This window comes from Enhydra lutris, unplaced genomic scaffold (assembly GCF_002288905.1).
Source record: "Enhydra lutris kenyoni isolate GAN:26980312 unplaced genomic scaffold, ASM228890v2 scaffoldscaffold59, whole genome shotgun sequence".
NCBI lineage: Eukaryota > Metazoa > Chordata > Mammalia > Carnivora > Mustelidae > Enhydra > Enhydra lutris.
The window spans coordinates 10,358,546-10,382,119 of record NW_019154143.1 but is presented as its reverse complement, the minus strand read 5'-3'; the positions used below and the strand labels follow the sequence as shown (position 1 = coordinate 10,382,119).

General features: G+C 39.0%; 1 protein-coding gene across 4 annotated transcripts in view; it reads left to right on the top strand.

Moving 5' to 3' along the window:
* Positions 1–22,257, top strand: part of LOC111158495 (BUB1 mitotic checkpoint serine/threonine kinase) — a 44,024-nt gene extending 21,767 nt beyond the window's left edge. For 2 of the 4 annotated variants that reach the window (XM_022520553.1, XM_022520554.1), the window contains 12 exons: positions 185–266; positions 1,349–1,351; positions 2,655–2,829; positions 5,042–5,129; positions 9,066–9,304; positions 10,432–10,575; positions 18,468–18,583; positions 18,896–19,057; positions 19,245–19,402; positions 19,499–19,673; positions 20,197–20,303; positions 21,943–22,257. In XM_022520553.1, coding sequence (XP_022376261.1) covers positions 185–266; positions 1,349–1,351; positions 2,655–2,829; positions 5,042–5,129; positions 9,066–9,304; positions 10,432–10,575; positions 18,468–18,583; positions 18,896–19,057; positions 19,245–19,402; positions 19,499–19,673; positions 20,197–20,303; positions 21,943–22,138 — 1,645 coding nt within the window. In that variant the 3' untranslated portion in view covers positions 22,139–22,257. The remainder of the gene's footprint in view (positions 1–184; positions 267–1,348; positions 1,352–2,654; positions 2,830–5,041; positions 5,130–9,065; positions 9,305–10,431; positions 10,576–18,467; positions 18,584–18,895; positions 19,058–19,244; positions 19,403–19,498; positions 19,674–20,196; positions 20,304–21,942) is intronic. The other 2 variants (XM_022520552.1, XM_022520555.1) reach the window with 2 other exon arrangements.
* Positions 22,258–23,574: the final 1,317 nt, after the last annotated feature.

Here is a 23,574-nt window from a genome sequence, read left to right as displayed (position 1 = left end):
ATACATAGTCAAGTTAATTCTGTTTGCACTCAGTTTTCCTAAAACTACTGTAAAAGTAAGGAATGTGTATATAAGTATTAACTAATTAGTATTGGAGTGGAGAATGTTTCTAATAGTCTCATTGAAATGATAGTATTTCCTTTAGTGTATTTTATAATATATGATTTTATATATCTTTCCTTAGATTACCACAGCCTAAAAATAAACCTGCAGGAGCCAGGACGTTTGGAGAACGCTCTGTAAGCAGATTTCCTTCAAAACCCAATGTAGGTAAATCACTGCTTCATCCATGAAATGGGTCTTACAACTCTCTCCTCTTCATTTAACCAAGTGGTATGCCAATCAAATGAGATAGTATATGTAAAAATTGTGCTGAAAAATACAATGTTATATGAAGAGTGGGTTTGGGGGAACATTATTCTATAATTATTCGAGTATCTATTATGTATCACACACTGTGATAGATGTAGAAACTGAAAAGTGATAGGATCCTGGCCTTCAAAGAACCTTTCTTTGTGGCAGGAGGAACGAGTGGGGGATATATTTTCCTCAACTCAAGAAGCAAGGCCTACAATGGAATATTAGAAAACCCACCAAGTCTGAATTACACTGGACTGGTCCATCATCAGCATAACTCAGCAGACGAGTGTCGGCAGTTGGCCGGCCCACAGCATTCTTCTGTCATGGTAGCCATTGTGTCCAGCCCCTGGGCAGCTTCCCCTCTAGCCCTGAGTATTACCGTGTGGTGTGCTTTCTCTCCACTCACCCCGGCTTGGTCCTCTGACTGGGATGGGTCAGAGATTAGTGCTGAAGAGCTGTGCTAATAAACCCTGGCTCATAATTTAAGTTCCACAGTGGATTCTTCTGAATAAATTATCACACAGCTCACTAATCCTTCAGATGAACTTTTTGACATTCTCAATAGCTTCCAAATAATGGACTGGATTTCAGATACAGTGCATCAATTAATAGATGCATTTCACTGAACTATTCAACCAATACGTTTTGACCGAAAAAGCCATGGTGATTTTTTTGTCTCCTGTCCCTATGTACAAGCCGATTGCTTTATCCTGTGTCCACATGAAGAAACAAATAGCCAGTTTTTCTTCCAGAGTTGGAAGAGATAGGGTGGCTAGGTAAAAACTTTGCACTATATATAAAAACCATGGGTGGCATTTTATTGGCAACTGAAGAGTTTTGCCAAGCATAATTCTGACTTCGCAGTTTCTGTCTTTGTGTATAGACTCTAAAACTTGACCATTGAGTTTCTGGAGAAATAGCTTATTCTGGGGTTAAAAAAGGAAAATACAAGATGAGCCTAGAGCATCCTGTGGTGTCAGAAAGTAAGGAAGTGTTTAAAAAAAAAAAAAAAAGATGGCATAACAAATTTAGGAAGCAGCCCTGAGTAAGTCCCTGGCCAAACCTGGTATAATTCGAACAAGAAAATAAGTAGAATAAGGTAGTATTGGATTATAACCCAAGAAATAAAATAAATATCCTTATTGATATAGACAAATGGGACAGAGGACAAAATAAACCTTCCTTACAGAAGAACGTAATTTATTACCTTGCAGGTAATAAATGTGGAAGGAATGAGTGATAATAGAAAATTGCCATTAGAACACCACAGTAATCATTATTCTAGGCAAACTCCACAGGGAATACTAAAATTAGTAAGTGAAACTTTAGGAAGAAAGAGAATATTTGTATGACCTTGTAGTTTCTCACCCAGATTATTACTGTAGTTGTTTTAACATCTGTCCACAAATTCTTTGATAGCCCTCTCTCAGGAGATGGATCTCAGTTTACCTCCTTTCAAGTACAGGCTATATTTTCCCCTGATTCTGACAAATAAGGGTCGAGAATGAGAAAAATAGGTCCTTCCAGAGGAGAAACCTGGCAGATACCACCTTCACCAGGTGCTTGGTTAACCTCATCAGTTATAAGTTGTGTTCATATCATGTCTCCCCTAATGTGATCTAATAAAGGGAGCTATATCCCTGATATTCTTCCCCGAAATCTATAACCCCAGTCTAAACATGAGAAAAGGCCAAAATTTAACCCTAAATGGGAGAGAGTTTCCACACAGCTCCTGACCAGTATTCAAAAATGTCTGTGTGCGAAAGACTGGGACAGACCAATCAGCTGGCACAGGTCTGAGGACACCCAATGAGACGTGATGACTAAACAACATGGCATCTGGGACTGGAGCCTGAAACAGGGAAGGGACCTGAGTGGGAAAAGGATGAAATCCAAGCAGCGTCCAGAGTTGGTAGGATTGTTTAGTAGTTACAAAGGCACCAGGATTCCGTAAGGTGTTACCGTCAGAAGGAGTTTGACAAAGTGTGTGTGGGTACTCTGCACGGTCTTCATGACTCTGTAAATCTAGAATTTTCAAATTAAAAAGAGTAAAACTTGAAAAATAAAATGTGACTCTTGAATACAGTGTGACTGCACTAGATTGTGTTAAAGATGAAGTGTCCCACTTCTGGGGAGATGAACAGAACCCTGATGTCCTTGACTTTGTGTTAGCCAGAGGTGACATCTGTTTCCTCTTTAATTCCTCATTTTTTTTTCATCTTAAGCAGTATCAATGAGTTAAATGACAAAACGGGGAGATTGTTGCTTTTTTTCCAGTTCATCTTTTGTTGTAGGAAGTACCTCACGCCGAAGAGTTTTTGGATGACTCAACCGTCTGGGGTGTCCGCTGCAACAGAACCCTGGCGCCCAGTCCAAAGAGCCCAGGACACTTCACGGCTGCCGCACAGCTCGCATCCACACCTTTCCACAAACCACCCGCGGATGCTGGGCCTGCTCTGGAGGATAAAGGTGTGTGACATGCCGCTGGAGCGTCTTGTCTTCTGCCAACTTCAGTTCTTTCAGGATTACGGCTTTCTTCTTGGAAATTCTAAATGGAAGTTTAAAGATCATCCAGAGGAAACTTAAAATCCACTCACTCTGTTATTTCCTGTATGATCTTTTTCTTTTGACATCCTGTTTTCTGAAAGCCTGCGCATTTTAGAAACTTAGTAACTGAGATTATCGGTAGAACAGTAGAAAAACCTACAGAAGCCTTCAGAGGCAGATATGCCAAGTCCAACCCATCTGTACAGGAGATAGGTGGATGTTACGTTTACTACAAACAAAATGGCCATGACAGACAAGTTAAGTTACCTGAATGCAAAAAGTAACGAACATTTGTATTTTAAGAGTAGCAAATAGCAAATTTTAGTCCTTGGTATGTGTCTACAGATTCTATTATTTTGGAGTTGTACTACACTCAGGAAAATCATATTTTGTTATTTTTTTTTTTTTTAGTGACTGACTTCAAGAGAGTAATGATAAAATGCACGGATAGTTCTTATTTCCCCTAAATCTAACACTCGCATATCAAAGATCTTTATCTGAATTAAATCTTAATAGATAACACTGTCATTGAGCACAGATAATTATTACCTATTAAGTACCAACCTACAGGGGCGTCTGGGTGGCTTAGTGGGTTAAAGCCTCTGCCTTCGGCCCGGGTCGTGTTCCCAGGGTCCTGGAATCGAGCCCCACATCGGGCTGTCTGCTCAGCAGGGAGCCTGTTTCCTCCTCTCTCTCTCTGCCTGACTCTCCGTCTACTTGTGATATCTCTCTCTGTCAAATGAATGAATAAAATCTTTAAAAAAAAAAAAAAAAAGTACCAACCTACAAACTGTATCGACAATAAAAGACCACTTTACCATTCTGATGAGGTTTTTACTAGCCAAATTCCATCACTGCTCACACTTTTATTAAAAACAGTAATTGTCCCTCAAAGCAATTCAATGAAAGAATTGTCAAAGAATTTCACTCCCCTACACAGAAGCATATTTTAATGTGAAGTCTGAGCCTATAGACCTAAAAATTTTTAACTGAGGAGTAAAAAAAATTTTTTAAATAACTAACCCGGTATATTAACTTTCTTTTCTGTATTTTAAAGGAGAGTTCGGTTGAAATTTGGACAATTGCCAGGTGCCATCACAAGCTTGCTACTTTAACCAAAAAAATGTTAAAGTATTTTCCATTTGGGAAAACGAGTTTAATCAGTCGAGTCTTTCAGAGTCAATATTGGCTGTTCTTGGAGTATTTGCACTTTGGTTGGATAAATAGGAGCTAATGTTCTAGTTCTAAAAAGTTTTAGCACCTGTTTGGTGATGCAATATCTGAAAAACTTTAGTCCAGTGTAATACTTGGCTTTGCCATATATATATATATATATATATATATATATATATATATATATCAATCATATATAAATAGTCCACATTTCTTTTTTTCTAAGATTTTATTTATTTGACAGAGAAGTAGAGAGTACAAGTTGGCAGAGCAGCAGGCAGAGGAAGAGGGAAAAGCAGGCTCCCTGCTGAGCAAGGAGCCTGATGTGGGGCTCGATCCCAGGACTCTGAGATCATAACCTGAGCCGCCAAAGGCAGATGCTTAACTGATAGACCCAGATGCCCCACACTCCACATTTCTTACTAGTTTGTCTTTCCGTAGATAGTTTTCATTTGTTTATTTGTTTTTAGTTAAAGAGAGTGGTGGTTACTATTGTCAGGTATCTTCCTGATGTAAACACTCTAAACCACTTTAATCAACTAAACACTGACTAAATAAAGCAGTCAGACAGAAAGACACCCACATCTCTGCCCTCTGGATGCGTTTCAGTGTTTCACTCTCCACGTCCTTGTCCTCAGGTTCTTCTAAAGCAGGGTCCGTCCTCCACCCCTACCTGCAACCTCCACGGAGGGCTCATCCTGCCCACAGCAGACCTGCCACCCTTTGGACCCTTTTCTCTTGAAGGATTGAATGTGCAAAGTTGAAATGCTCACAAATAATTAGTAGTAAAAAAATTTTTAGTAATTTTTTTTCCCACTTTAAAAATATTATGGAACAATTTATCATGGAACACCATTCTGAAATTATAATGAAAGCCAATGTAAGAGAAATTCTGGACTTTATAGCCATATGAAATCATTTGCGTGCATAATGTCTGTCTCTTATTTTCTACATATTTCAGAAAATGTGGTTGCAAAAGAGTACATCCATGTGACTCTGGATTCTCGTGAAGAAAACATGGGAGAACCCTCAAAAGACAGAAAGTTCAGGTATGTGAGGGCGGGTGTGGTTCTGTCACTCCACTGTCACTCTGGCTTTGCTTTGAGGATATAACAGAATACCTAATTCCAACCCTTCAAGGCAAATGAGATTTCACTGACTTGCAGGTATAAGCCAGAAGCTACTCTATAGCTACACAAACAGTGATAAACCTAAACCCTGGGTACATCGGGGCAGTGAGAGAAGCAGCTGGGGCAGCAGAGAGTCTCGGTGGGAGTAGCTCCTGTGACTGACTTCTACTCATTTTGAGAACAGAACTGCACTTAACTTTTATCAGCCAAAGACCCTGACCTAGTGTAAAGTCTACTGTAGAACTGAGCAAACACATACTTGTTTCTTTATACCCATTCTAATTGAGAAAAGCAATCACTTTTTTTCAAGAGGAAGACGATAGAATGTTTAAGCCTCTTAGGTATTGATACAAAATGTGGGTGCAGCATAGATGAGGGCTTTGTAGAAGTAAAATTCCTTCGTATTTGAATAGTTTTGTTACCGTAACAGACACTGAAAGTGGCTGTAATCATTTGACTATTTGTTATATTCTATTGTAATGCTGGTACTTTTTATGTACTGTATCCTATAATTAATCCTTACAGTAAATTTAATTGTAGGAACTATTCTTTCCCACCATTACAGACAAGGAAACCAGGTCTAGAGAATTAAGAAATGACTTAAACTGTGAAGTGTGTAAACCTGGTGATTCACAGACCTGTACCCCTGGGGATAAAAATATATGTTTATAAAAAATAAAATTTTTTAAAAAATGTAAAAAAACCCAAAAAAAATTTCAAGTACTGAACTGTGAAAAAAAAAAAAAAAAAGAAAGAAATGACTTAAAGTCATACAACTTCTAATTTGCAGCACTGTAATTTCAACCTATATTTCTAATTTCGGAAGCCTTGCTCTCACAACTATGTTGTACTGCCTCTTGTTATTAAAGACCTCTTCTTAAACTAAGACCCCCATTGGATGAAAGACATGAGCAGAATTTACAAAAAAAAAAAAAAAAATTGAATAAGCATGTAGAAAATACTTAACTTCCTAATAATACAGTTAATGCAGATGAGCAGAAATTGCCTTTTAATTTAAAATTCTGCCCGATAGGCAGTCTGTCACCTCCCACGAGGAATCTTCTACATGTGACTAAACTTTTGACTCACAAGAGTCATAAGCCATAAGCCACACTTGGCAGAAGATTAACATAGAAATATATAGGACAAAAATCAGTTGTCAGGGAAATAACTATCCAAGACACTATCATCTTTGACCAGCATGAGACAATTAAGTTACAAGGAAACCCTTAGGACCAAGGTACAGAAGTTTCCCTAGTTAGAAACCTTAGTTCTGTGGGCGTCAGTGGCTCTCGCAAACTACAGATTTAGATTCCCGTGTCCCCACAAAGAATAGGCCCATTACTAAGGTCTTCATACCTGAAGACTGAGCCTGTGGATTCCCAGCATGTATTTCTAATCCTCTCAGTCTAGCACACAGTTCCAGTCATGGTTATTGTTCACCATAAGCCGTGGTGACAATGATACTCTGAGCTTTCCAGTTTTCAGGGGAGAAGAGCTAGAAAGTTAACCAAAACTCAAATTCTCATAGAGAAGGGAGAAGGGTTTTATTGATAACTTATACACTCACAGTAATTTCGATACTCAGCTAGGAACAATTTATATATGTTTCAAAACAATTTTTTCTGTGTGCATGAATACCCCTAATATCTGATTTGTTGTAATATCAAGCATTAAAAATACTCCCATTTGACTACCACATTTTCTCCCAATAATAGATTTTGATGGCTATGCTTGTGGGATAGATTAAAATTGCCATGATCTGAAGAGGGAGGACTTAATCGTGTCCTCCCCCTATATGAAATGGCTGAACAGAAAATTGATTAATTAAAATATTGAAAGTATTTTTAATATGAAAGAACCAGGGAATTATTCTATTCCAGCATACATCCACTGAATTAAATGACAGGTAGTGACTAAAATCCGTGATAGGACTATGGAGAAACCTAGCAGATGCCACATTTACCAAATGATCAAGGTTAATTTCACAGTGACAGTTCATGATAGTCATGCATTGAGGAGGGTACTTGACCTCTGAAACATTCTTCACAGTCTAATCATGAGGGAAACATCAAAGGAACCCAAATTAAGGGACACTCTACAAAATACCTGGCTGGTACTCCTCAAAACTGACAAGGTCTTGGGAAAGTAGGGAACACTTAGAATCCGTCACCAATAAGAAGGAAGTAAAGAGACGTAAGTAACTGTTGAATACAACATGGTATCCACGATTAGATCCGGGAGCAAATAAAGGGCCCTGTAGGAAAACTGGTGAAATCCAACTGAAGTTTCAAGGTTAGTTAAGAGTACTACGACAAATGTTGGTTTACTGGTTTTGACAGAGGAACTGCTGTCACGTGAGCTGATAACATTTGAGGAAATTGGGTGAGGAGTATATGGGAATTTTCTATGATCTTTGCAACATTTCTTTAAGTCTGAAATTATTCCAAACCTACTTTGTTTTCAAAAAAATTCCTTCCGGAAAAAATGCTTGTCAAGTAGTAAGAGTGCAACAGGAAGTTGCATGTACATGTGTGTTTTTACAGTGGTGCATACTTATATATGTGTTGGTGTATGTGTGGGCATAGAGGTGGAGGAGAGTTGATGTGTGTAGAGATACGTACATAGTCGAGTCTTACTGTTTGCACTCATTCTTTTGTATAAAGTCAATGCAAACTCTGAATTACCCAACACTGAACCATCGTTCCTAGTTTGGTTCCCGTGAGCCTCTGTTCACAACTTTTTGTTTAGAGACCTTAATTTAATAAATTATGGTTGATTCATTAGTATTGAACTCAGGGCCAACAGCACTGTAACTCATACCTGAATGCCGCTTATCTAATACTTATTTTCTCTGTAAGACACATCGCGGCCTGGGGCGCCTGGGTGGCTCAGTGGGTTAAAGCCTCTGCCTTCAGCTCGGGTCATGGTCTCCGGGTCCTGGGATCGAGCCCCGCATTGGGCTCTCTGCTCCGCAGGGAGCCTGCTTCCTCCCCTCTCTCTCTGCCTGCCTCTATGCCTACTTGTGATCTCTCTCTCTCTCTCTCTCTGTCAGAATAAATAAAATCTTAAAAAAAAAAAAAAAAAAAAGACACATCGCGGCCTTCTCAACCTTAGGAACACTAGACATTTTAGCACTGCACTTAGAGGGACGTCTTAAACGGTAAAATCACAAAAACACAGAAAAATATATTACTAAACATACTGCGAAAGGACACTGGTTTACAGTGTGCAAGCTGACACGAGAACGCAGAGCATTGCCTTATTCCATCTCCGGGAGTGTATGTTGGGTGACGCATTCTCACCATCCTGCATGTCTGCAGAAGGGCCATGAAAATTGATTTAGGGATCATGAATGAGTTTTAGCACATAGGCAAATTCACAAATATAGGATCCCTGAGTAATACAGATCAACTATGTATGTGTGTATAGAGAAAGAAACTGTTAGGTTGCTGGATTATGACATTTTCTATCTGTTTCAGTGCTATACAAGAAGCTGTTTTGGAATAGAGTTCAATATTCAGTCTTGATTCCCAGCTTGATGACATCTTGGGGAAATAAACCCACCCATCTCCATGTTTCCCATCAAAGGATATCCATTGTGTTAGCTTGCCTGTTTAATGACTGTGTTACCATGTCTTTGATTTTATCTCTGTTCATACTGTATTGGCTAGGTATTTGCATGTATTTGTTTGTCTGAAGAAAATGCTTTGATCAACTCTTTGTAAGGCAGTTTTGAAATGTCATTTATAGAATGAAAAGGAAACTTTTGTGGGACTTTTTCATGTGATCACATCCAATAGACTTGTAATCATGGGTTTTGTCTCCTCTTGTCTATCCCTTTAACACATCCAGCTCAATTCAAGAGAAAAGCCCAGAACCAGCATTCCCTGCAGACATATCTTCAGCATCCTTGCTCCGTGGGAGCCAGCCTGCAGCAGGTGGTGTGCTGGCCAGTGAGGTGGCACAGAGCCTCGAGGCTTGTAAACTCACAGACACTAACCTCATCGTCGCAGAAGACCCACCCGGCGCCAGTGCCAGGCACCAAGCAGAATGGACGCAGACTAGTTCACTTGAGAATGTCAATGCTTCAAGTACGAACAGATGTTCAGTCTTAATTGTGTCCCCGAATCAGGACAATAGCCTGGTAGAAGCTGTTTTGTGGAAGAAGCTCAAAGAGCAGGGACTTGAATGTCATTGAGTAGAATACAAGTTCAGACAAAACTTGCAAACTAGATCACAGTGTGGCACAACATAGAGCAGTGGAAGGGCAAATTAATTTGTTTTAATTTGAGAAAGTATCAGAATCACTACCATTAGAGGAGGGAGTTAGAACTGGAGGGCCTCCTATGGCAGGCATTGAATTTAAGACAGGTACCCCCATTTTCCAGCCAAGTAAGCAGCTCAGGGCTTAACTCCTTTCCCCTAGTTACACGGGAACAGTCTTAGGTAGTCTTGCATCATGGTTTAGAATACAGACTCTGAAGACTGACGAGGTTCTAATCCTAGCTCCACTTTAGGCAGTCATGCGATTGTGGCCAAAATCATTTCAGTTCTCTGTGGCTCTCGTTCCTTTTCTATGGGGGGGGGGTGATCGTCCTACTTCAGAGTCTTCTTATAAGGACCGAGTAGATTATTAAACATAAACTACTCAGAACAGGGTCCTACATACATTTAACACTACGTAAATGTTAATCATGCTGGATTAGTCTTTGATAACTACCACTAAAATAATTTTTATAGCATGCTAAACTGAGCAGAAACTTTATTCTTTTTTAGAAATGATTTCTTTTTTGTGAACCCAAAGTACCTCTCATGCATGCAAATTCCTCATAGATAATATAAGTATTGAAAGTCCTTGTATTTTGTAGATACAAGTGGGAGATGTTAGAACTGATATCCAGGTCAGCCTTTAAGACATAATTATGTTAAAGGCAGAATCTAGCAGTTCCAGGCAAGTGGAACAGATGCTTTTGGGGTTCATTTCCTTTGTCACAGCTAAATATTGATCTAAATTTGTTGATCTAAAATAACAATGAACTGTGTATAACTAGCCATTTTGATTTTTGTAAATGGTTATTATTTGAATCAATGCTCTTTTAAAGATAAGGCTTTTAAATCTTATTTAGTGAATGTCTCTACTTGTTTTATCTGTAGCTTCTTTGGGAAAATTCTTGGGTACTGTGTTCATTTTCTTTTTTATGTTCCCATTTCTTTTAAGACTTGACTGTTGAGAATCCATGGGATGATACGTTGATTCTCAAACTTTTATCTGGGCTTTCTAAGCCGGTGAGATCCTATCCAAATACTTATGAATGGCAGTGTAAACTTCCAGCCATCAAGCCCAAGACTGAGTTTCAACTGGGTAAGGACTATATGGGTAAAAAATTTTTAACTCTTGCTTCTATATAGGAAGTCAACAGTAATTTATGCATATGTGATGCTTCTTCTGGTACCACCCATGTACCCCACCTCCCTCAAATAAAGAGTTATAGATTATCTTTAGTACTAAGCTGAAAACATTTTGTTAAGCCATGACTGTCGGATTTTGATTCCTGTTGGCACTATTACTTATAAAGGACAAGTTGGTAATATCTATCAAAGTAAAAAATGCATAGTTTTAGACATCCGTTTTTAAGAATTTCCTGCAGATATGCTTGCATACATTCAAAATGACATATGTGCATGTAAAAACAGTAGATTGGAAACAACATAGGTGTCTTTGGGGGACTGCTTAAATAAATAAAGGGATACCTCTACAGTAAAATATAACTTGCTCTGTACTGATAAGGAATGATGTCCAAAACATGTTGTTATGGGCACACTAGTATTATATGCTGCCTTATATTTCTTAAAAGGGGGAAGATAACATATGCTCATATTCAATGCTATTTCTAGAGAACCCTTGAAGCATACTCAAAACTGAGAAAAATGGTTAACGGGGTGGATGTGAATAACAATGGAAGCAAGACTTCTTGTGAGATAATTTACACACACATGCACGTGCGCGCGCACACACAGAGCTTCTCCTATTGACAGCTTGCATTAGTGTGGTACATTTGTTATAGTTGATGAACTAACATTAATACATTATTATTAACTAAAGTCCACAGTTTACATTCAGGTTCATTCTTTGTGTTATATTGTCTGTGGGATTTGACACATCTATAATGCTGCACCCATCATTACAGAATCATAAAGAGTAGTTTCCCTGCCCCCCAAATCCCCTGTGTTCCATCTACTCATCAGGCCTGCCCTCTACCTAAAACGCTGACAAGCACTAATCCTTTTACTCCTGTCTCCGTAGTTTTGCCTTTTCCAGAATGTCAGGTAGTTGTAATGACACAATATGTAAGCTTTTCACATTGGCTTCTTTCACTCAGCAATACACATTTAAGATTCCTCCAGGTCTTTTCATGACTTGAAAGCTCTATCTTTACCATCGCTAGGAAATATTCCATTGTGCACATGTACCACAGTTCATCTATTCACCTATTGAAGGACATCTTGGTTGCTTCCAAGTTTTGTAAGACTCCTATGCAGTTTTTGTGTGGACAGAAGTTTTCAAGTCATTTGGATAAATATCAAGGATATTGTGATTGCTGAAACAGGGGAGCATATGTTTACTTCTGTAAGAAACCACCAAACTGCCTCCAGGTGGGGTTCATACCATTTTGTATTTCCACCAGCAATGAAGGCGAGCTCTGTTACTCCATATCCTCACCATCATCTGGTGTTGTCAGCAATTTGGGTTTTGGCCGCTGTAATAGATGTGTAATGGTATTTCATTATTGTTTTTCATTTGCAATTCCCTAATTACATATAATGATGTACATTTTTTTCATCTTTATTTGCCATCTGTGTATCTTTTTTGGTGAAATATATATTCAGATCTCTTGCCCATTTTTTAAAAATCAGGTTGATTGATTTCTTAATTCTGAATTTTTTCCCCCTGTTTTCCTAATTGAATTTCAAGAGTTTGTTGTGTATTTTGGATAACTTTTATCCGGTAAATGTTTTGAAAAGATAGTAACTCAGTCTTTGGCTTGTCTTTTCATTCAATTAACTGTGTCTTTTGCAGAACAGAAGTTTTTAAATTTTGAGCAATTTATTTCTTCCATGGACCATGTTTTGGTGTTGTGTGTAAGACATCATCTGCAAACCTAATGTCCCCTAGCTATTCTGTTACCTTTTAGAGATTTTATAGTTTCATGTTTTACATTCATGATCCATTTCAAGTTAACCTTTCCTGAAAGGTGTAAGTTCTGTGTCTAGATCCATTTTTGCATGTTGATGTCCACCTGTTCCATCAGCATTTATTGAAAAGGCTATCCTTTCGTAACTGAATTGTCTTTGCTCCTTTGTCAATGATCAGTTGACTGTATTTGCTTGGCTCTGTTTCTGGGCTTTTCTGTCCCATTGATCTATTTACCTATATCACACTGTACTGTTTACAGTAGCTTTGATAGTAAGTCTTGATATTGGGTGTCAGTCTTCCAACGTGTGCCTTTTACCTTTCCACATTACCTTTAAAATCAGTTTGTCAATAACCACAAGATAACTTGCAGGGATTTTGTTTAGAATTCCATTGAATCTATAGACCAAGTTGGGAAAACATGACATCTTGACAATATTGTGCCTTCCTCTCCATATACATGGAATATCTGTATTTAGATCTTCTTGGATTTTTTAAAATCAAAGTTTTATAGTTTTCCTTTTATAGTTCTTATGTGTATTTTATTAGATTTATACCCAAGTTATTTCATTTTGGAGGATGCTAACATAAGTGGTATTGTGTTTTTTAAATTTCAAATTGCACTTACTAATTTCTGGTACATGGGAAAGCATTTGACTTATATATTGACCTTGTATCCTGCAACCTTGCTATAATCATGTATTAATTTAGGAGGGTTTTGTTGTTGATTCTTTGGCATTTTCTGGCTAGACCATGCTGTCTTCTGTGTACAAGGACTGTTTCCCCGGCCCCCCATTAAGTATAATGTTAGCTATAAGTTTTTTGTAGATATTCTTTATCAAGTTGAGAAAGTTTTCCTCTATTCCTAGTTTGCAGAAAGTTATCATGAATGGGTGTTGGATTTTATCAAACATTTTTTCTGTTTTATAGGATAAGATCATATGATTTTTCTTTTTAGTCTGTTCATGTGACAGATTCATTGATTTTTGAATGTTGAACCAGGCTTGCATACCTGGATTAAATCCCAGTTGGTCATGGTAAATAATTTTTGTTTTGGATTTTATTTGCTAATATTTTGTTGAGGATTTTTAGATCTATGTTAATAAGAGATACTGCTCTGTAGTTTTCTTGTAGTATTATCCGTCTGGTTTTTGGTATTAGGGTAATGCTGGCCTCATAGAAGGGGTTGGGAAGTATTCATTCTGCTTCTATCCTCTGAAAGAGATTGTGGAGAATTGGTATAATTTCTTCCTTGAATATTTGGTAGAATTCACCAGTGGACCCATCTGGTTGTGGTGCTTTCTGTTTAGGAAACAGAAATGATTTGATTTCTTGTCTCATATTCCTATGTGAATTTTGGTAGAGGATGTCTTTCAAGGAATTGGTCTGTTTCATGTAGGTAATCAAATTTGTGGGCACAGAGTTGTTCATAGTATTCCCTTATTATATTTTTAATTCATGGGATCTATAGTAATGTCCTCTCTTTCATTTCTGATATTAGTATTTTATGTCCTTTCCCTTTTTTTCTTAGGTTGCCTGGTAGGGACTTCGGGGTTTTATTGATCTTTTTCAAAGAATGAACTTTTTGTTTCATTGATATTCTCTGTTGATGTTCTGTTTTCAATTTCACTGATATGTGCTCTAGTATTTTTGGTCTTAATTGGGCAATTTTTTCTTTTTTTCTTTTTTTGTTTTGTTTTGTTTTGCCTGCTCTGATTATTTTTTTCTTCTGCTTACTTTGGATTTAATTTGTTCTTTTTCTAGTTTCCTAAGGTGGAAACTAAAATTATCGATTTTAGATCTTCTTTCTAACATATGCATTTAATCCTATAAATTTCCCCCTAAGCACTGCTTTTGAGGTACCCCACAATTTTAATAAATTGTGTTTTCATTTTCTTCTTGTTCAAAATATTTTAAAATTTCTCCTAAGATTTCTTCTTTGATTTATGTGTTATTTTAACATGTGTTATTTAATCTCCAAGTGTTTGGGGGTTTTCCAGCTATCTTTTCTGTTATTGATTACTAGTTTAATTCCACTATGGTTGGAGTACATACTTTTCATGATTTCTTTGTTTTTGTTTTGTTTTTTTAATTCAGTAAATGTGTGTTTTATGGCCCAGAATGGTCTGGCTTGTTGAGTGTTATGGAACACTCCCCAAGTGAGCTTCAAAAGAATGTATAGTCTGCTGTTGTTAAATGAATTAAATGAATTATAAATGTTAATTAGATCCAGTTGATTAGTGCTGCTGTTCAAGTCAGTCAAGCCCTTACTGATTTTTTGCCTGTTGGGTCTGTCAATTACTGATAAAAGGGTGTAGCAGTCTCCAACTAGAATGGTGCATTCATCTGTTCTCCTTGCAGTTCTATCAGTTTTTGCCTCAGTACTTTGATGCTCTGTTGTGAGGTAATATACATTAAGGATTGTTATGCCTTTTTGGAAAATTGATCCTTTGTCATTATCTAATGCCCCTTTTTATGCCTGATAATTTTCCTTGCTCTGATGTCTGCTCTGTCTGAAATTAGTATAGCTATTCCAGCTTTCTGTTTATTAATCTTAACATGTCATATCTTCCTCCATTTTACTTCCTCCCTTTACTTTTCATCTATGTATGTCTTTATATTTAAGGTGTTTTTCTCATAGACAACATATAGCTGGGTCTTGTATTTTTATCTACCATGATAGTTTCTGTTTTCATTGGTATATTTAGTCTACTGATATTTGGAAAGATTACCAATAGAGCTGGATTAGTGTCTACTATATTTGTTACTATTTTCTATTCATTGCCCTTGTTCTTTGTTTCCTTTATTTTCTTCTCCTCTTTCTTCCTTTTTTTTTTTTTTTTAAGAATTTTTTAAAATTTATTTGACAAAAGAGAGATGCCCTCCATCAGGGCATCAGGCTCACCCATCAGGCTCACCCAACCTCCCACCCCCTCCCCTCCAAAACCCTCAGTTTGTTTCTCAGAGTACCACAGTCTCTCATTATTCCTCTCCCCCTCCGATTTCCCCCAACTCCCTCTCCTCTCCATCTCCCCATGTCCTCCGTGTTATTCCTTATGCTCCACAAATAAGCAAAACCATATGATAACTGACTCTCTCTGCTTGGCTAATTTCACTCAGCATGATCTCCTCCAGGCCCATCCAGGTTGACTCTGTCTTCTCTGGTGTTAATTGAGTGTGTCTATTATTTCATTTTCCCTGTTAGCATTTCAGTTATACCTCATTTTCTACTGTTTTTCGTAGTTGCCCGAGTTCACAGTATACATTTAGAATGAATCCAGGTCCACCTTCAAAAAACACTGTAACACTTTACAGGGGATGCCAGGTACCTTATAAGAGAATATTAGCCATTCTTCCCTCCTATCCTTTATAACCATCCTGTCACTCATTTCACTTATCCTAAGCTGTACTTAAATTGTAGCAATTATTGTTTAGAACAGTTATCTGTTAGATCAATTAAGAATAAGAAAAGAATAAGAAAAGAGAAGATTTTATATTAATTTATTACTTTTTCCTGCACTCTTCTGATCTGAGTTTCTTGTCTATCTCCTCGTCCATCTCTCTGAAGAACTTCTTTTAACATTTCTTGCAAGTCAGGGTTACTGATGACAGATTCCCTTAATCTTTGTGTAAGCAAGTCTTTATTTCTTCACTTTTGAAGGGATAATTTCACTGGATACAGAATTTTTGCATGGTGGTTTTTCCTTTTAACAATTACTCCATTCTCTTCTTCTTTGTGTGGTTTCCAGAGAAGTCAATGTCATTCTTCTTGCTTCTCTATAGGTAAGTGGTTTTATTCTGGCACCTTTCGATATTTTTTTCTTGTCTGATTTTCTGCAGTTTGAATACAACTTGCCTGGGTGTAGATTTTTGGCTATTTTTCCTGCCTTGTGTTTTCTGAGGTTCTTAGATCCTTGATTTAGTGTCTGTCATTAATTTTGGAAATTTCCCAACTATTATTACTCTAAATATTTTTTCTATTCCTTTCTCGTTTTCTTCTGCCTTCTAATATTCCCCTTACATATATGTCACACCTATTGTAATTGTCCCCCAACTCTTGAACATTCTTTTCTTTTAAATTTTTTTTTCCTCTTTGCAGATCAGTTTTGGAAGTTTCTGTTGACATTCTACAAGCTGACAATTCTTTTCCCAGCCATATACAGCCTCTTGCAGAGGTCACCAAAGAATATCTTCGTTTCTGTCATAGTGGAGTTTTTCCTAGCACTTCCTTTTGATTCCTTCTCAGAGTTTCTATTTGTCTGCCTACACTTCCCATCTGTTCTTGCATTTTATCCTTTTCTTATTACAACCCTTAGCATATTAATCATAATTTAAAAAAAAATTCCTGGTCTTATAATTCCAAAACCTTTGCTATATCTGTGTCTGCTCTGATACTTGCTCTATGTCTTCAAGCTGTGTTTTTTGTCTTTTAGTATGCTTTGTCATTTTTGTTAGAAGCCAGACCTGATCCACTGGGTAAAAGGAGCTAAGATAAAATAGGCCTCTACTGTAAGATTTATCTGGCTTGAGATTAGGCTTTGTTTATTATTTCTTTTCAATGTAGAGGCTAAATCTTCCATTCATGCCCTTATTTCTGTCTCCCCTGTTAGCTTTGGGTTTCCCTTCAGACTTGTCCTTAAATGAGATCTGAGGTGTTAGTTGTGTCATAATCCCCCTGGTACTGGCTCCAGTGGTGGCTTCTGCTCCTGGGCTTCTACCTGGCAAGCTGTGATTCTCTGTATCCACAGGTCTGTCTCCCCAGTTTCAGAGGCCACAGTTTGCCCTTTGACTTCAGTTCTTTAGTGGATCTTTGAAGACTTGTTGATTTTTAGTTTGTTTTGTTTTGTCTTTTTTACTGTGGGGGTGGAGAGATGACTTCCAATCTCCTTAACGTGCCAAACTAGAAACCAGAAGTCTACTTTTTTTAAACTTGATTTTGAACATGTGGATTTTTTTTTAATTACTTAAAATCTGTTACAACTTGATATTAGTGGTCTTTCTCCCCAAACCAAGCACACCACTGTTATTAAAAATAGCAGGACAAGTTGAGTTTGAAGGATATTCTACAACTGATCTAATACTCCTTGGAACTCTCATGGTCACCTAAAGAAAAGTTTGAAACTGTTACAGTTTAGTGGAGGAGACCAAGGAGACTTGATGGATTTGTCCTGAAACATTAAGGAAAAACTAGTGAAATCCTGATAAAGGGTGGGTTTAGGAACCTACCATTGTGTGTTCTATCTTTGCGACAAAGGCACCATGGTTATTAAATGCTAACAGTAAAGAAAACTGGGTGCAGAGCAAACAGAAACTCTACTGTCTTTGTAACTCTTCAGTAGATTGAAAACTATTCTTTTTTATTATTATTATTTATTTGACAGAGAGAGACACCACGAAAGAGGGAACACAAGCAGGGAGAGTGGGAGAGGGAGAACCAGGCTTCCTGCCAAGCAGGAAGCCCGATGTGGGGCTCGAACCCAGGACCCTGGGAATATGACCTCAGTCCAAGGCAGCCACTTAATGACTGAGCCACCCAGGCACCCCAATTGAAAACTCTTTTAAAATAAAATTTTTACATGAATAGAAAATTGTAATTATTCTACTAAAAATATTGGTGCAATTATACTTTGCCCTTTTTATCCAGGTGTAAAATACTTGAGGTTTCCAAAGGCATACGGTAGAGCTTGGTGCAGCACTTTACAGAGGATCTTTGTGTGTGCTTTCGAACATCACAACAGTCTTGGCAAGTAGACAGCGCAGGCATTATGCCTTTGGTATGAGACTGTTGGTGAAGAGAGGACGTCTGCCCCGTTCCTGCCATTCAGTGGCAGGCCTGACACCCAGCAGTGCTGCTTCTGTTCCCCTGGCCCATCATTTACCAAGGGGAGCTGTTTTTAGCAGGTGTTTAACTCATTTAAGAAGAAAAATATCTCCGGAGGGAGCTATATCCATTTGTATTTATTAAAGCAAGTGAACACCAAGAAAATTCTACGAAGACAAAATTTACCAGAAATAATGTTTTCAGCACTTTTTTTTTTCATTTTGACTCATTTGTCTTCCAGGTTCCTTGCTGGTCTATGTCGATCACCTTCTTGGAGAAGGGGCCTTTGCCCAGGTCTATGAAGTTACCCATGGAGAGGTGAATGATACCAAAAATAAACAGAAATTCGTTTTAAAGGTAAATAATCTGAGGGCTTCATTGTATAGTATAGAAATGAATTTTAGAACTCGAGTTCGTCAGCCTCTTTTTTCTTTTTCAAGACAATGGTGATTTCACTGAGGTCTATAGTCCACAATTAAGAAACAAAAGCCATATGGCAAGGATTTAGAAGGGCCTTGCCACAGAAATGATCTCACAGCAAGTCGCATACTTGAGCAACAGTCCCTAGCTTGTCATCACTTTCTACCCCACATTGTTTATTGGGGTGGAAGTTGCTATCGTTTTCCAGAACGTGAGGCTGGATGTGAATGTCACACACCTGATTTGCAGGTCCAGAAGCCCGCCAACCCCTGGGAGTTCTACATCGGGACCCAGCTGATGGAGAGACTGAAGCCAAGCATGCGACACATGTTCATCAAATTCTATTCCGCCCACTTCTTCCAGAACGGCAGTGTATTAGTAGGCGATCTCTACAGCTACGGCACGTTGCTAGTAAGTGTATTCATCATGATGATGTGAACAGGAGCTTGAAGGCCATCGTTGGCTGGTGCCTGGACGTACCTTCCGTAGTTGGAGCTTCTATTGGAGTAGTGGGTGAGGGGTGAGAGCAAAGCTCTTGACTCTAGAGCTCCTCCGTCCTGGGCGACCAGTTCAGGATTCCCCTCTGTGTTCTTTCTAGAATGCTATTAACCTCTATAAAAATACCCCAGAAAAAGTGATGCCGCAAGCTCTGGTCCTGTCCTTCGCGATCAGAATGCTCTGCATGATTCAGCAAGTGCACGACTGTGAAATTATTCACGGAGACATTAAGCCCGACAATTTCATACTGGGAAACAGGCAAGTGTTGCACTTTGTACGCAGTTCTTACTGTGTCCCTCGCAGCCTTTCCTTATTTGTGCTCATGCTGCCTGGCCCTTGTTTATGTCAATACAGATTTTTGGAACAGGACGGTGATGACGATGATGTATCTGCTGGCTTGGCGCTGATTGACCTGGGTCAGAGTATAGACATGAAACTTTTTCCAAAAGGAACTACGTTTACAGCCAAGTGTGAGACCTCTGGTTTTCAGTGCATCGAGATGCTCAGCAACAAGCCGTGGAGCTACCAGGTATGGGGCTCGGGAGAGCTTTGAAAACTGTTTGTTTTGCTGGCTATATTTTTAAAAGGAACTTGGGGATCTCATTAGTTTGACCCTGTCTCATCATCTTCTGTCCTTGGACTTAAGACCATGCTCAAGTGTTGTTTTCAGTGATGGACACACCCCACAGCTAGAGGCTTCTGGATGCAGGTGGAGGCCAACCACCAGAGTCCAGGGGAGGGAGGGATAGGACTTCTAAGCTGTCCATGTGCAAGAGGGGTTGGAGTGCTGTGTTTGCCCCTGGACAGCAAAACGGAGGACTTGAGAAGGACATGGTAGGTCCGGAAGAACCACTTTAAAGGGGCTGCCTCCAGCAAAACCCAGACAGACATTCAGCTGGGTGTACCAGTGGGGCCCTGAACAAATGGCTTCCCAAAAATGACTTAAAAGTAAAATCCTGTGATGATTTAACCAGCTGCCAAAGTAGAGACCTCCTCCCATGCTAATGCCTAAGTTACTGTTCTAGTCACGGATACCTAGATTTTCTTTATAGATTGATTACTTCGGGGTTGCTGCAACAGTGTACTGCATGCTTTTCGGCACTTACATGAAAGTGAGAAATGAAGGAGGCATCTGGAAGCCGGAAGGTCTTTTTAGGAGGTGAGAATTGGTGTTGGAGCAGCAGTGGGAGGACATACACAGTAGAATGCTGGGTTCCGTCTGGTAGAAAACGGGGTCTCGGTCACGGCCTGGAAACCCCCCTGTCTGAATGGGGTCTCGGTCATGGCCTGGAAACCCCCCTGTCTTGGGGTAGACATAGCACAGCCAGCAAGTCACACAGCCAGCGAGTCACACAGCCAGCGAGTCACACAGCTAGGCAACTGCAGCTTTCCAGGAGTGGGGGCAGCCGCCACCCACCCAGACCCAGCAGAAGTGGGCGGAGGGGCGGGCCTCCGGACACAGGCAACAGTTTCTCCTTACCCTTCAGAGAAATCACCTGTTCTCACTGAACCATCGATTTTTACTTGTTTTCTTGCCTTTATAAATGGGAATCGTGCTGCACATACTGTCCTAAGAAATGTCTTCTAAGAAGCAAAGGAAATCATGTATGAGAAAGAATGTGCCTTGTTGATTGTAAAGTAACGTGACAGGGCAGCTCGCTGTCCCAGGGCAAGATTTTAAGGCCCATCCCTATGTGACTCTAGTTTTTGTAAGACTGTTTTCTCATCTATAAGATGGTAGTGAAAATTAACGACTAGCCTAGAACTCTTCCTATCAACGCAGATGGCTCTTAACTCTATGTCACGTGAATGAGCTATTGGTGGTGTGTGTTTGCTACATGCATGTTCATGGTATCACTTATACTTTTGTTAACTTTTTTTAACATATGTAGAAGCATACACTCACCTTTAGTATCCAAAAAGCCTGAAGGAGTTTTACATGTTTATATCTTGAGGAAATTTAAGCTGGGACTCCCCCGACCCCTCATGTACACACCCACCCACCACAACCCAAAAAAAAAAAAGCTGTTGGCAGTAATTTTACAAAATGTAGCTTCAGTATAAAAATAAGATTAGATTCAGGCCCTGAAGGAAAACTTAGAACAGCTATGATTTATTCTGCCTCATGAGTCATCAAATTTAGCAAATACTTTATTCCTTCTCTTGCTCCTAATCAAAGGACCAGAGAGTTGTTCTGAAGGCTTCTGCCTCTGACCACCAGTGCCCTCAGCAGGCCTGAGAGTAATGGGCTGAATTTAGTTGTGTTCTGCTCTGTCCCCGGTGCCTTATCTCTATGCCATGGGGGTTTTGCAGTTCATTCTCATGCTCCCAGGAGCTGGAACTCTGACCCTGAGCTCTGTCCTGAGCCCTAGTCCAGCCTGTCTCCCTGGTCCCAACACATACGCCGTTGGGCTTGTCAGAACCATTCAGCCAGCTTCTCAGATGCTGACGGTATGATCCCATAAATAAATAAATGTAATAATAAATGTAAATAAATGTAATAATAAATGTAATAAATGTAAATAAATAAAAGAGAAAGTTCTTCCACTGTAGACCTATCACTACACTAAGACTGCTTAAGTACTGTTTTGGAGTAAAGTGTGTCTAAGACATTTAGTTGGATCTTTAGTTCCTCTTACTTGTAATAGAGTCAACATCCCGGTGCTTGATGCATCGGGTTGTGTGTAGGTGAAGTTCTGTTCAGCTGGCCAAGCGCGTGGAAGCGGGAGGCAGGAGTGAGGTTCCCCGGCGTGTTGGACACTACAGTTCACCTGGTATTTTATGCATTGTGTCTCCAGGCTGCCTCATCTGGACATGTGGAGTGAGTTCTTTCACATCATGTTGAATATTCCCGATTGTCATCATCTTCCGTCTTTGGATTTGTTAAGACAAAAACTGAAGAAAATATTTCAACAACACTATACAAACAAGATTAAGACCCTACGTAATAGGCTAATCGTACTGCTCTTAGAATATAAGCGTTCTCGAAAATAAAATACGGACATTCCTTAAAAATCACTTTGTAAATGCTGGCCTGCTCACTCTGATCCTTGAGGCTTTCCATATTTCTTGTTTATGTAAATGTTTCTTAAAAATAAAGTCCACAAAATATATCTAGGTGACTTGGTTGTTATAAATATTTCATCAAAGTGTACAACCTAGTAAGGCACCCCCACATTGCAGGTGATGGAGCACCTCTTGGGATGCAGGCATTCAGAAGAATAATTTGGATTCGAATATTCTCTAAAAAGGCTTTTAAACACTCTCCTCTTCCCCTTTAAGCCAAAAAAGGGGTAAGAGCTTTTTTCTAAGGTGAGGGTTTGTATTTGTATATAATAAACAAATTCTCCAAAGATATTCAAAGGATTTCAAGTTTTTATGGATAAAATTTGCCTGTTCTTTTTTTTTTTTTTTAAGGCTTATTTACTTATTTGAGAGATAAGATGGGGGAGGGGCAGAGAGAAAGAGAATCATTAAGCAGACACCCCGCTGAGCAAGGAGCCGCTCGTTCGCAGGGCTCCATCCCAGGACCCTGAATCATGAGCTGAGCCAAAATCAAGTCAGGGACTTCACTGACTGAGCCCCCCAGGCACCCCAAAATTTGTCTGTTCTTTATTGTACCGTTCTGCAGTGCTGTCCCTGGGAAATGTAACAGGTATAAACCTTAAGCTTCTTTATTTTTTAAAAGCACCATTCAAAGGAATATATCCCATCTTGTAAATAGTTTTAGAAGCTGTATAAATCATGAATTACCTCTACAATTATAGCAGCCAACTTAGCATTTATTGACTTTTAAAGCTGGAAGTGTCCTCCCTCCTTTCTTTAGCATTATGTTGAAAAGAAATCTGAGGTGACACCCAATTCAAGAGCACAGAGCAAACTGCTTCGTCCTCCCACCCTTAACTCCCAGCCACCAGGTACCTGTTCCAAGAGCAACTGTGGCTCACTTTTTTTTTAATCTTTACAAAAATGATTCTATGCATATTTCTCTGTATTTTTCATACCACTGGCATATTGTGGTTTTTTAAAATTTAATGTATGGGGTGTATTTACATGTAGGATGGTCTCATTTTTGTTAATGACACTAATATTTCATTATATGCTGTATCTGTAAATTCCTAGAAACAAATTGCAGGGTCAAAGGTTGATGTATTTAAAATGTTATGTTAGTGGGCACCTGGGTGGCTCGGTTGATTAAGCGTCTGCCTTCGGCTCAGGTCATGATTCCAAGGTCCTGGGATTGAGCCGCACATCAGGCTCCCTGCTCAGCGGGGAGCCTGCTTCTCCCTCTCCCTCTGCCTGCTGTTCCCCTGCTTGTGCTTTCTCTCTCAAATAAATAAATAAAATCTTAAAAGAAAAAAAAAACAAAAAAAAAGTCCTCTAATTTTTTGATACTAGTACTGATTTAAATACTTAGGACTAAGCTTTTG